Source organism: Rattus norvegicus, chromosome 6, assembly GCF_036323735.1.
Source record: "Rattus norvegicus strain BN/NHsdMcwi chromosome 6, GRCr8, whole genome shotgun sequence".
Lineage (NCBI taxonomy): Eukaryota > Metazoa > Chordata > Mammalia > Rodentia > Muridae > Rattus > Rattus norvegicus.
This window is the reverse complement of record NC_086024.1, coordinates 20431117-20445862: the sequence shown is the minus strand read 5'-3', so window position 1 is coordinate 20445862 and position 14746 is coordinate 20431117. Positions and strand designations below refer to the sequence as shown.

At 44.6% G+C, this 14746-nt stretch overlaps 1 protein-coding gene across 17 annotated transcripts in view; it reads left to right on the top strand.

The window, feature by feature from the left end:
* The window catches only part of Arhgef33 (Rho guanine nucleotide exchange factor 33), a 166238-nt gene that overhangs the window by 24106 nt on the left and 127386 nt on the right, over window positions 1–14746 (top strand). For all 17 annotated transcript variants that reach the window (XR_010052185.1, XR_010052186.1, XM_039113072.2 and 14 more), the window contains one exon: window positions 13648–13751. Coding sequence is in view for 15 of the 17 variants with exons in the window: in XM_039113072.2 (XP_038969000.1) it covers window positions 13727–13751 (25 nt within the window). In the remaining 2 variants the exon portion in view is untranslated. The remainder of the gene's footprint in view (window positions 1–13647; window positions 13752–14746) is intronic.

The window sequence follows — 14746 nt, the reverse complement described above, 5'->3', positions numbered from 1 at the left end:
GCTCACAGGCATGCACCGCCACACCTGGTTCAGTTCTGGGCCCCCTCCACATCTGTTCATCACAGTCATTCCTTATTTGTATGGGGCAAGGAGTACAGAAGGCTGGTGTGGAGGTCAGAGGACCACTTGTTAGAGTTTGTCTGTCCTTGCTCTGAACGTGTTCTGGACCCTTGAAAGAAGGGCTGTCCTCTCCTCTTTGTTCCCCCAAACAGCCAACCAACTGTAAGATAGGTATGCATTTGGTGACAGTCTGGTGTAAAGCTCATGCCTGCATCCTCAGTACTCGGGAGGCTCAACCAGGAGTATTCCTGACACGTCTACCCTTGTGACTCATTCTCTAAAAAAGAATAGGTTGGACTCAGTAGGTCTTAGTCTGGGGTGGGGCGGGGAATCATACATGAAATAAGATGAAAATAATAAATGATAAAACTAATGAAGAATGCACTCCCTGGTCACTGAATGCTGTAAGCTTGGTGACGCCGTGTGTACCTACAATCTCAGCACTCGGGAGGTGGAGGTAGGAAGAGCAGAAGTTCAAGGGCACTCCTGAAGTTCAACAAGTTCTTGGCTATGTAACAATTGCAGACTAGCCTAACTTAGCTAAGACTAAGATAATAAGCAGAATGTTTTTTCATATTTAAGTTTGTGCCACTGGATTCTAATAATGGTAAGTTAGATGACAGCCCTTGACTTGGTAAGGGAGGTGACAGTTAAAAACCACTGAGGTAGGGTTAGGGTACAGTTGGTAGCATGCTTGTCAAGCATGCATTAAACCCTAGCTTTGATGCCTGGCACTGCCCAAAAAGAAAGGTGGTGGTGTACACCTATAATCTCAGCACTTAGGAAGGAGAGGCAGGAGGATCACCAGTTCAGTTCAAGGTCACCATCCTCCACTGCACAGAGAGCTTGCGCTACCAGAGACCTGGTTCGAAACAAACAAAAATTTGCATGATCCACTTGTTGGAGGCCATGAGGGATAACTGCCCTTTGGAGGTGAACAGGACTTGAGTTGCCTGAGGCTGGGGGTTCAGGCAGGGACCTGTAAAGGACTGAGATCTTTAGGTGGACTGCACACAGCTTGTAGACCAGGACTCTGAAGGATGAGGTTATAGTCTTTGTGGCTACAGAATATCATTGACCCTCAGGGCACCCTGACTATGATCCATGTTTCCAAAGTCATAGATTTTTAAAACGTTATCTATGATTTCCAGCTTCTGGCGTCTGCTCACTGGGCAGTGGTGGGAAGGTACCATCATTCTGAAGACTTCATTTACTGTTATCCTAGCAGCTCCCCCTGCCCCCAAGTGCCAAAGGCAGATCCAAATTGGATGTCGTTTTATCGGAATGATGAAAACCTTCTCCCGGGAGAGGCAGCGCTAACCTGCTTTCCCCTCTCACCTAAATGGGTCCTGGTGACGAACGATCTGTTTTATAAAGTGCATGGACTCAGCCACCTCACTGGAATTTGCGAGACCTGCAACTTCTCTGCTTCAGCAGATGGGGTATTTCCCCAGGATGACTACTTAGTTTCCCCCAATTGATCTCCACCCCCATCTCTGCAAACAGGCTTTCCCTGACTGGAGGGAACTTTCTCTGGAGGCCAGGACTGTCCCTCTGAATATCTCTAAGGGTTTTCAGCTGTCCCTCTTCACTTGCAAGTGGCCTTACCAGGTGTAATGAATGTCACTTTTTTTTTTATTTAAGTTGATGGTTTGTTTGTTTGTTTGTTTGTTTGTTTGTGACTGAGTCCCAGTATGTAGCCCTGGCTGGTCTGGAACTTGCATTATAGACCAGGTTGGCCTTGAACTCATAGAGCTCTGCTTGCCTCTGCCTTGAAGGAGGCATGCACCACCACTGCCCTGCTTTTAGTTGAAGTTTATCCCTCTCACTGAGAGTCTCTGAGAGGCTTCTGCTTAGCTAACTCCAGCTGGACGTGTGTGAGAGACAGAAGAGAATCCAGGCAGGGTAAGAAGAGCCACAGGACACCTTCCTCCAGATCCACAGCTCAGGAAATACCCAGGCTATCAAAGGCCCCTTGGACACATTCAGGCGTGCCAAGCAATAACAAGGGGCAGAGGGGCCCCCGGAAGAAGGACGACCTGAATTTCGATGAGTCATATCATCTCACACGAAGCTTAAACTCACACACCTCAAAGCAGGCCGGCAGGCAGGTAGGCAGGCACTGCTCTGAGAGAGCAGGCCACCATGTTTCCTTCCTCCCAGGTCTTGACACACACCCACGAAGCCAAATTACCCAACCCCAAGTAAACAGAACAATTACAGGTCACTGGAGTCGGTTTGCAGGATCAATGACAGCCTCCAGATGTAAAGAATGTTCTGTGTGCTTCTGAGCCGAGGAGTTGTCTGCTCTGAGGGCTTCTCACTGGCCCTGGACACACTAGAGCAATGGTGGAGTACCAGAGGCGGGTGGGACCCTGAGAGTTGTTCAGGAGCTGCTCTTGCTTCTTCAAGCCTGAGGCTGGGTTCATGCTTCCTCTTAGGAGAACTCTGCTCTGCTGGATAGCATAAAATAGTTTTGTTCCTCATCCAGCTATCACTAATTTTTGGTACTAGGAAATAACCCAGGGCCTGCTCCTTGGCCTCTGAATGACTCTTAATTACTTATTATTTTGAATGGAGTCTGTAGTAAATACCATGTTTCTCATAGTTGGCTGGGTGAAAATTCACATCACCTTCTCAGATTATTTATTTATCTTTTTTGAGACCACCTAAGGACCTCTGGGGAGTGAGGTGTTGGAACCGGGGAGGAGATGGGTACTCACCCTGGGTCTTCAGTTTCTCGAAGCCCAGGGAGGCAGCATGCATTCACTTTCCTAACCCAGAGGCAAGGCCGCCCCGTTTCTAACCGCACCCATACTTAAGAACAAGTCGGAGGCTGACCTGAACGCACAGACGTTTTCACCATGAGGTTTCTATTGCTTGGTCCTTCTGGGGGCGGGACTCTATTTTAATTAACAACTTAGTCTCACACTGTTGCCCAGCCTGAACTGGAACCCAAGGTGTACCCAAAGCTGGCTTTGAACTCCAGATTCTCCTGCCTCCAGCTCCCAGAGACTGGGATTGTGAGCATGGCCTACCACACCTTTAATTTCATTGCCATGTGAAGTTACTTTGTCTTTGGTGATGATTTAGTTTTGGACATGGGCATAAAGAGAGCTACCTTATTTTTGAGATACCTTCATTTAAAAATTTTTATTTAATAAAAAACTTCCCATGTATGATATGAGTGCTTTGCCTGCATGTATGTCTACATGACTCATTTTGTGCCTGATGCCCACAGAGGCCAGAGAAGGAGTCAGAGTCCTTGGGACTGGAGTCACAGCACTGGGTGCTGGGAAGTGAACCTGGGTCTTCTGAAAGAGCAGCCAGCCAGTGCTGACCCATCTCGTCAGCTCTCAAGACCCTTATTCTAAACACTGTGTACTTACATATTGTTAGATCTGTTTTCTCTCATTAGATGACTTCCAGGAATCACATTATACCTTTTGCTTTCTTTTATTATGTTGATTTCTGAGTTATATGAACAGACTTACAAATATTTTCTAGAGAAAATAATATTTATTACAGTATCACATGTTGTTTTATGGTATTTTATTTAAGATATGTGAGAATTCATCATCTTAGAGTAGATTTAATATTACAATGCTGAAATGGCTCCAGTGATTTACATATATTTTATTTGCAGTGGATTTTATAACAAGTCATTGCTATTTCTAAAACTTTCCTGTGATATTATTTGAACTTTATTTGAAAGGATAGATAACGGACTGTCCTTTTCTCCCCTCCTCTGTCCTCTCTTCCCTTCTCCTCCCCTCCCTGCCTGAGTCTTGCAATGTTGCCTGGGCTGACCTTGAACTCAAAAATCCTCCGCATTGGCCTCCAGAGGGTTGAGATTGCAGGCGTGGGACCCTGAACCTGGCTTGACCCTCTTTCCCGTCCTTCCCACAGATAGTTGTTCTGCTAACTCCTCTTTAGCTTTTAAAGGAACCAATTCTCGAATGTCTGGAAGGCAGCGCGTTTCACCAGCTTGCTTTTAGCGTTCTCAGTGTCAGGTGTGCGGGTGTGACAGACAGAGTCTGAAGAATTCCACGTTTGTGACTAATCCGGGCTGCTTAATGGGGTTCTGTCTGAATATACACAAACAAAGGAAACTATCCCTAAGAAAGTCCTCTCTCCTCTTGTCCCTCAGTCTTCCCCTCATCACTCTTGTCAGCCCCCCCACCCCGACTTTTAAAATCATCCATTCAATCTGTTTATTCAGAGAGTTAACAAGTAGTTGGGAGATCGAGGCAAGAAGGTTGTTCTGAGTTTGATGCCAGCTTGGGCTATGTGTTGAATTCCAGGCCAGCCAGACCTGCATAGCAAGAGCTTTTCTCTCTCAAAACAAAGCCACGAACCTGGCAACAGCAGCGATCAAGTAGGCACAGAGTCCACAGAATCCATGCTTTATTTCTTTTTATTTACCTGTTTATCTCGCAGTGCTGTCATTTTAATGGCAGTTAGAATAGTCACCTGAGTTCCTGTGCTTTGAACTGCTGTGGCCCGAAGCAATTAAACACAGGAAACTAGAAAACTAACCACCACGAGAGATGGTTCTGCTTGGGTAGTGAGGGCAAGCACTTACCGCTCTGAGGTGAGTCCCAGTCTGTGTAAAAGGACTGGGAGTAAACACTGTGCCCACTGATGACCAAACACAATGTCCCTGGCTCCGCATTAAAAACTATGATGCACAATGGCAAGCCAGTGTTACCACCAAGCGATGTTGATTTTAGCTGACATAGGGAAAAAAAGAAAACCAGCGTAAGTGCTCTGCACAGTGTCTTCAGGAGTTGTTGGGCATCACGGAGGTTATGTAGACATTCCCTTCTGATCATGTTTGCAGGCTTTGTCCTGGTGAATTATTTAATTTTCAAGGGAAATATTTCCCTGGCTCCCTTCCCCCACCACAAAAAGTTCTTGTTCTACTAAATTAGAAATATGCACTAAAGACCCATTCAACAAAGGACACTGAAGTGGAAATTAACTCAAGTCTGCTTTCAATTAATTTCAATTCCCCAAAGTGCCAAAATTTCCATTTCAGTCCCAGCAGTAATTGGAAAGTAATAGGCAAGCCTAGGTTTTTGTCATTGTACGTGTATGTAGGGAAGGAGGCTGTGCATTCTAGGTCACCCTGGGGGAGGGGCAGGAGAGGCTGTAGTCTTCAGACTCCGGTTAGTTTTACAATGCACTTTCCCAGCTAATTTCATGACAGCCTGGCCATCCCTTTTTAGATGCAAGTTTCCGTGTTTCCATTTCTCTATGTTTACAGTTTTAGAACCTTTGCTTCTGAACAGAAGAAAGAGATTTTAAAAAGAAATCCTTTCCAAGAATTACAGGATCAGAATCAAGCAAATGCAGGGAGTGTGTGTGTGTGTGTGTGTGTGTGTGTGTGTGTGTGTGTTCACGTACACAGAGGGTACCCAGAACCCTAAAGCTTCTGCTTAGCGCCCCAAAGCACTCAAGAAAACCTGATGGAGCTGGAACTGGAGGTAGAGCACCTCGCTTGTAGAAAAGACCACATTTAGTGCCCAGCACCACATAAACTGTATGTAGTGGCTCATGCTAATAATCCCAGGGCCTGAGAGCTAGAGTCTGGAGGATCAGAAGTTCAAGATCAACTTCAGCTCCGTATGAGTTTGAAGTCATCCTAGAGAGGCAGTCAGTAGTTAAGAACGCATGCTGGAGAGATGGCTCAGGGGTTAAGAACACTTGCTGCTCTCCCAGAGGTCCTGAGGTCAATTCCCAGCAACCACATGGTGGCTCACAGCTGTCTGCAATGGTATCTGATGCCCTCTTCTGGTGTGTCTGAGGACAGGGTACTCACATAAATAAATAAGTCTTTAACAGCAACAACAAAAAGGATGCTTCTTGTACAACCACAAGGACCCGAGTTCTGATCCTAGCACTCTTGTACTGAGCCGGGTATTGTCTCCCAAGCCTGTAAACCCAGCATTCTGGGGGCAGGGGTGGCTGGAGACAGATATCTATGGCTTGCTGGCTGCCAGCCTAGTAGAGAATCAGGAGCTCCAGGTTCAAGGACAGCATAAAGGAGGACAACCGATGGTTTCCTCTGGCCTCTGTCTTAGCTAGCACTCACACATTGGCTCATGCATCCATACACAAACATGTACATCACATGCACACATGCACGGCAGGGGAGACAGACAGACAGAGACACAGATAGGGACAGAGACAGAGAGACTGGGCAGAGATCAATCCTGAGATTTCAGAAAGAGCGTAAATTGGAAACCATGGCTTTATGTATAGATCAGCATGAACGAGGGGTGAGCAGACATTTTCTAAAGCTTTAGCAGCGTTTCCTCTCTGCCATGACCTAGATGTGTGTTCTAAAGGCCAGCACTGCAATTGTGGAGGTGCAAGGAAAAGAAGGTAAAGGGAGTGTGCAAGCCACGTAGACCAGTGAGGGACATTTATTACTGCATGGCAGACACTGCTTCAAAGACTGTCAAAGTCAGAGTAGAGAATTCTACAGCTTAGTGCTAGAGCACTTGTCTCCGCCTGAACCCACATTGAATTTAGTTTCTAACATCACATTGATTAATTAATTCTGGACTCTGAGAGGAAGGGATTCTCAGTACAGAGCGGGTAGCTTACAACAAGAACAATCTCAAGAAATATCTGGAATTGCCATAAGACATTTTCTAGAAAAGTCCTGCTGCTTTCCCATGTAGTCTTGTTATTCTCCCCTCAAAATACGCTTTTCAGTCTAAATTCTCCATTAGTGGGAGTGCACACTTCAGTGTAGAAGTTCTCTCCAGGGCTGGAGAGATGGCTCAGTGGTTAAGAGCACTGCCTGTTCTTCCAGAGGTCCTGAGTTCAAATCCCAGCAACCACATGGTGGCTCACAACCATCTGTGAATAAAATAAATAAATCTTAAAAAAAAAAAAGTTCTGTCCAGGAGAGTTGGGTGTGATGGTGTGTATGCTTGTGATCCCAGAAAGCTGAGTTGAAGCAGGGGACTCATGAGTTAGAGATCAGCTTGGGAAACAATGGGACCTTACCTCAGAAAAAAAAAAAAAAAACCAAACCAAACCAAACCAAACCAAACCAAACAAAACAAAAAAACAAAGGGGCTGGGGATTTAGCTCAGTGGTAGAGCGCTTACCTAGGAAGCGCAAGGCCCTGGGTTCGGTCCCCAGCTCCAAAAAAAAAAGAACCAAAAAAAAAAAAAAAAAACCAAAACAAAACAAAAAAAAAACAAAAAAAACCCCACCTTTCTGTCAACCTTGCTTAAATATAAAAGGATGGATACAGTTACTACAGTCACTTTTCCATCCACGATGACAGTGATGCCGGGTAAACTGAGAATGATGGGAGGGGGAGAGGTGACCATGTTCCACTTCAAGTGGCCATCAATGGTTGTTGACACTGTGTGGGGAAATCAACAGCAGGAGCAATCGTGGCTCCTCCTGCCATTTCTTAACTTGTATTCCCATTGTTTATTATTAACATTATTATTGTTTCATTTTTAACAATAGGTCTCATGTAGTCCAGGCTGGCCTGCTACTCCATATGTAGCCAAATGATGATCTTGAATGATGACCTCCAGCTTCTTACCTCCCAGGTCTGGGATTTCACCGGTTTGTAAGGTGCTGGGGACCAAACACGGAGCCTTATGCGCAGTAGGAAAGCGCTCTGCCAACTGACTTACATGCCTAGGCACAGAAGATATTCTGCATGGTCCTAAATAGAGATGCTTTCGTTCCACATTATTAGTAAAAATGATTATGAAAGCTCTAGCAGCTACCATAAGGTAGGACAATGAGGGTTCTGAGGTAAGGACAGAAGTGTGCCTCAATGGCAGAGCCCTTGTCCAGCACGTGTGAGCTCTTGGATTCGATGTCTAACACCTCAAAACAAACAGGAAGAAAAAAAAGATAAAAATCACCTAATAATTGTTTCTCTTTTAGCTAAGATCACCTGTAAAGAATATTTCATAAATATTTTACATTTTACAGTAATGATGAAGGAATTTAGAATGAGAAGTGAATGTAAAAATAAATACAGAAAACTAGAGACTATACAGCCAGCTATATATAAAAATGGGGGAAATGCTGTTCAAAATATTTATAGCAAAGAAGGCTTAGGAAGTACTTAATGCATTTAACAGTGCAGGATCATTGGAGTAGAGAGATGGCTCTGATCTTTGAATTTTTTTTTTTTTAAATCGGAGCTGAGGACCGAACCCAGGGCCTTGAGCTTGCTAGGCAAGCGCTCTACCACTGAGTTAAATCCCCAACCTGATGGCTCTGATCTTAAGAGCACTAACTGTTCTTCCAGAGGACCTGGGTTCAGTTCCTAGCACCCATGTGACTGGTCACAACTCTCTTTCCAGGGGGCCTGACAAAAAAATGACAGGATCTTGACCGTACTTGGTGGTTCATACTTGTAGCCATGAGTCTAAGGGCAGGCAAGGTAAGTTCCAGGCCATCATCCTGGGCTGCATTGTGAAACTCTGTCTCAAACAAACAAACAAACAAACAAACAAACAAACCCAAAAACCTTTTTAAAAAGGTACAGAATTTTTAACAAGAAAATTATGAAACAGTATTGAAAAACTGGAAAGAACTACAGTGCTTTTGGACAGGATTTTTGTCTGTTGTTTGTTTGTCTGTCTAAGATAGAGTCTCAGTGTGTAGCCTTGGCTGGCCTAGAATGTGCCATTCAGATCAGGCTGACCTTGAACTCAGAGAAATCTGCTTCTCTCTGCCTCCCAATGCTGAGAGTAAAGATATGTGCTGTCATGACCAGCTTGGATAAGATTTGGAAAAAGAAAAAGTTCATTTCTCCCAATTAACATTGGCACAATTCCAATGAGAACTTCCATTTTTTTTTTTTTTTCTGTCGTGGGTAAAATGTTTTTGAACTACTTTTGTTTGTATGCCAGGAAGAGCAAGTTATTTAAAAAAAATCAATAACTTATTTCAACAAATATTTTTTGACCTAACTGATAGGATATAATTGCCCAATTAAACATACAAAGTCCAGTACCATCCATCCCTTAAGAACATTAATAACAACCTGTAAATACACAGAGCGGAATCTTAACGTCAGCCTCCATTGTCCTGCCATGGCTTCTCCCCTTCTCCCCCCTGTCTCCTCCTTCCTTTCCAAGTCTCCTCAACAAATATCTTTTTAAAGATTTATTTTTATTTTTAATTATGTATAAGTGTTATCGTGTGGTGTGTGTCTGTGTGTGCACGCGTGGACGCACGCACATATAGGTCAATGCTGGAGCCAGCAAAGGACAGAAGCACTACATTTCCTGGAATTAGACTTACAAATGGTTGTGAGCCACCTCATGTGGTGCTGGGACCTGAGTTCAGGTTCTCCTAACCTCTGGGCCACCTGTCCATCCCATTACTATTTTTTTTAACACACTAAAGACTGCTGCTACCTGTCATTTGGAAGCAGGGATAGATAGATAGATAGATAGATAGATAGATAGATAGATAGATAGATAGATAGATAGATAGATAGATGATGGATGGACAGACGGATGGACAGATGGATAAATAGAGACAGATATATACAGACATACATGCATACATACATACATGCATACATACATACACATACATACATAGGTGACAGATAGATATTCCAAAAAGAAGGAGGCCTCAATAGATTTCAGGGTGTATGGAAATTTAATGTTACGAAATTGAAATTCCAGCTTCCTGAAGAAGGAAAATGGCTCCCTAACCTGCGAAGGTACAAGGTTTACATTTAGAAGATAAGGAGGTAGAGTGTTTCCCTGTCCTACACATAAAACCAAACTCTAGATGATTCAACCACTTTTTTAAAAAACAGAAAAATCGGGGTTGGGGATTTAGCTCAGTGGTAGAGCGCTTGCCTAGCAAGTGTAAGGCCCTGGGTTCAGTCCCCAGCTCCGAAAAATAGAAAAGGAAAAAAAAAACAAAACAAAACAAAACAGAAAAATCCTGAGGAAAATTTAGGGGGAAAATAAAATCTTGCAATCTTCAGAGTGCTTTAGAGTGAATTCAAGAAACCTAGGAGAAATTAAGAGTGGCTCGCTTTAGTTCTAAAACAATAACAAAACAATAACAAAGTGACACAGGAATAGAAGAGCATGTTATGCTGGAGAGATGGCTCAGCAGCTCAGAGTGCCGGCTTGACTCCCAGCACCCACACAGTTACAACTGTCTGCAGCTCCACTTCTAGGTGGCTCAATATTTTCTTGCCTCTATGGGCACTGCACACATGTGGTACACAGACATATATGCAGGCCAGACACTCACACAGGTGGAATAAAGCAAAGATAATTTAAAAACTAGACGGCAACAATATAGCACACAATCCTCTCTACTACGGAGTGTTTTTCTAATTGATACATAAAAAGCAAATGACCAAAAATAATCGTCGACTCAGAGAAATAGATAATCTAAAGAGTGTCAAGGACACGGAGAAACATTCAGCAGCTTGGCAGTCAGCAGAAATAACTAGTAAATGGCACCCATCTGCCTGACTGAGAAGGACTAAAAAATGTTACATTTCCTGTTGGCCAGACTAATGCAAAAGAAAGGATGCATACATCTGTCAAGACGGCCTGCTGCTGCTCTTCCACAGGACCCACGTCGGGTCTTATCACGCGTGCCAGAGTGCTCACAACTGTCTGCAGTGCCAATTGCGGGGGATCTAACACCTTCCCCTGGCCTCCGAAAGCACATGTGTCTTTCATTCACACAGACGTAGACACACAAATCAAAACAATCTTAAATCCACCACTATGTAACCCCTGCGTCCTGAAGCTTTTCTTGGGGCCCTGTTTACAGTGGCAAATAAAGGGAGTGCCTAACATCGTGGGAATGGTCTACACAGTCCATTCAGATCAAGTAGTATCAAGCAGCCAATAAGGATGGTTCCATATGCAAAGTAATAAGTCTAGAAACATCTCTGTGACCCATTAAGTGAGAATGGAAAAGTACAGAAAAGTGGAAAATGAGTCTTCAGCGGCAGCCTCCTCTCTCTCTCTCTCTCTCTCTCTCTCTCTCTCTCTCTCTCTCTCTCTCTTTCTCTCCTCTCTATGACACACACACATGGATATAATATATATACACATACACACACACACACACACACACACACACACACACACACACACTGGATGTGATCATGTGAGGACAGAGAAAGGCTTGAAAGAGCAGCAGAGATGGAGGTCAGTAGGGACCAGGGAGGAAATGGGCATAGTAGAAATAGGGTGTAAATAACACCAATCCAACACCGAAATTAGATATAATGCTTTGTTACACAGTAAGAGTAAATGGTAGCTAATGTCCTCCATTATCGATGGACAGCGTGAGCAAAAATGGTGATCGTCATTTAAGTAGAGGCACTCTATGTGTTCCCAATGTACTTTCCAGTTTTATTCTGGTATTGTTTTTTAACCAGGACTTTTATTAGGGATTTCATTAAGGTTAAGCTTTAGGAATGAGAGAGTCCTAGTTAGTGGACACAAAAGCCCATGAAGCCTCCTCAGATCTCATAGAAAACCACGGGCTCAGGTTCATGGGTGGGGTTGCTGCCCGTTCCAAGTACAGAATATTATAAAGGCACTGCTTCAGCCCCATGGGCTTATGGGAGGGGAAAGTCCCCCCCATGACATAGAAATCATGAAGGCCTAGAACCTGAAGATCTGTTTACACACGGTATCCTATGAAACAGATGTCTACACAGTTCCTGATATGCATGTCGTGGTCACCTTAGTGCAACCTCGGGTCTGGGTGGTTCCATTTGTACATGGATCCCATCCCTCTCAGGCTAGGAGCCACCAGGGAACTTTGGTAGTCACTGCCATCATCTGCATACAGCTCATATATTACTCTTGGCAGCCAGGGCCTGTTCTTCTGAGGTCAGGGGATACCGCCCTCGCAGCAGGTTATTGGTCATGTGGAAGGCTGTCTGTGCCCCGAGTGGAGCCAGGCCACCGGTTGCCCTTTGCAGTGGTCAGACTCTCAGGGCTGAAGCCCCGCCCACTCCCATCTTCACCTTCTCTAGCTCTAGGTTGTGTGGTTGGTTATGAGCGTGCGTGCGTGTGTGTTTGTGTGTGTAGTTACTTTTGCTTTTGAAATTAACTAAATAGAACAAGATTTCTAACATCTATTGATAAAACGTTTTATATCTTGAAATCAGCGGCCACAGAAATTTGTATCTGTGAGCTTTCTGAACTACACACGTTTTCATTTTAGGACATGAGGTTTTGCTCACCTTCTTCCAATTAGTTATAGGTTAGAGAACTAAATCCGCAGAAGTAGATTATCCACAGCAATTTGGCTTTACATATTTCAAGATTATTTTTTTCACAAATAGCAATAGAATTACTACTAATAATAAGTTTTAAAAAGTTTGTGGAGGGGTAGAGTGCATGCCTAGCATGCGTAAAGTCCAATCCCAAGCACACACAAAAACACCAAACAAACAAACAAACAAACAAAAGCTGGGTATATAGGCACATACATGCTATTTAGCATTTGGGAGGTAGGGGCGGGAGAATCAGGAACTTCAAGGTCATCCTTGGGTCCACAGTGTTTGAGACAATCTGAGTACATGAGATGCTGTCTACAGAGGAGAAAGAAAAGCATTAATCCCCATGTCTTGTTCATCAAGCCTGTGGTATGGGAGGCTGGGAGAACCGGGCACTGTCAGCCTGGGTACTGGGAGGTTCATAAGACAGGGGTGGGGGGGCGCGAACCAACACAAGAAAGGGTTAAAATGCTGAGAGGGAGAGGTGCGAATGGCTAAGAGAGGCCGGACCTTTGCGTTCTCTACTGTACTAGATTGCATTCTGAACTTGCGCCTTCTCATTGTGAGATCACAACGGCCAGCCCACACTTGTTAAACTTCTCCCATGCACAAAGCACACCAGGGGCTGAGGGTGGCAGCTGGACACAGGTTTATTGCCTTTCCTCCTCTCTCAGGCTGTTGCTCTTAAGGCAATTGTCCTAAACAGCAAGTAGATAATAAAATTATTAAATAAAGCCACGTGACTGGGTCAAAGGAGAATGTAGCATATGAAAAACTACCACACTTTTTAGTAACGAATTCCATAGTTGTACAATGATATTTGCAGGCCAGTGAGATGGCTCCGCTGATAAGAATGATTGCCTTGAGTGCCTCGTGACCTGAGTTAGTCCCAGCCCCCACATAAAGGCAAAAGGAGAGCCCGGCTCCACAGTTGCTCTCTGACCTCCATATGGGTGTCTCGGCATGCATGTGCCCCTCCTTAATAATATAAAGTAAAATACCCGACTTTGCTTTTTAAAATAATTTATTTTTTGTACTATGTGCTTTGGTGTTTCCCCTGATTGTGTGTCTGTACGAGTGTCAGATTTCCTGGAACTGAACAGTTGTGAGCTGCCATCTGGTTGCTGGGAATGGAATCCAGGTCCTCTGGACCAGCAGTCAGTGCTCTCAACCGCTGAGCCATCTCTCCAGTCCCCGACTTTAAGTTTCAAGTTAGAGGGTTACTTAGTTAAGTAATTCACTCTTTTGAAATTGTTTAGTCTCCTCACAGCACTACCAGATGTCCTTAATGCTTTAATTGGCAGGTGCAGGGAAGGGGAGGTGGCCTGATCCAGGACGAGGATGACGCAATGCTGAAGCTGGAGGAAAGAAGCAACAGGCACCATGGAAAAACCCAAAACTAAGCAAGGTCAGACTCCCATTTTGCTTTGGAGCTTGGGATCAGGAAACTCAGGCGTCAATCTGTCCTACCAAATGCCTTTTTTCAGTCTTCACCCTGGGGACCTTGAAAAACACAGACTTTCTGGGATACAGAAAATGCCACGGGTGTAACATGGCTTGAGCCCTTCTCCCCTCCTCAGTGATGACTTTAGGACTGCCTCAGGCCGTGTTGAACAAGGTGCATTCTCTAATAGACAGCGGCACCTTCTAGGTTCTCCAAGAAGAACAAGTAGACTCTCTTCCCCATTCTCTAGACAGAAGCAGTCACTTTTGCCTTTTACAAGGAGAAAGCAGTCAGAGAGCAGTCAGGTGGCAGCTACCAAGTGTCACACGTAGGCCTAAGGTCCTGGTCCATGTTTCTTGCCTTACTTGAGCTTGTATGGAGAGTTTTGGTAACCTCAAACCATTGGGATTTTATCGAGACAGCATCTACCAAGTCCAGGTTCTAGGCCGAGGTTATCTATCAGTTATGAGGTTAACACATAGAGGCTGGTTTTCTACACCAGTATGGCTAAGGAGAACTACGTGCACAACTGTGCAGCCGAAGGCTTGCAGTGAGGAGTTTCATGAGAGCAGCTTGCCTCGTTCGATGTGGCCTCTGTGCAATGTAATGCTGCAGGCGTAGCAGCAAATCGATTGAGCCAACGCCCTGCCTCCGTTGCCTCCTCTTCACCGCCACCCGGTGTGGTTCTGAAAGAGACTTCCTAAGCCAACCTGGCTTTCTCCCTAAGCTGCAAATGATTTTTACAGCCTGCTCCATCAACCTCATGCTTCCCTGCGTCTTCAGACTCTACTGATGGCATTCTTCCTGCCTATAATCTCGCAGAAACTTTCCATTGGCAATTTCTTCCCATCGGCTCTCCTTCCTGGTTGGATAAGTATCCCTCATCTGACTGTAGCTGTGAGATGAGGGCAGAGCACAGGACTTTGTTGATGACCAGAGAGAGAAGGCAGACACGGGGA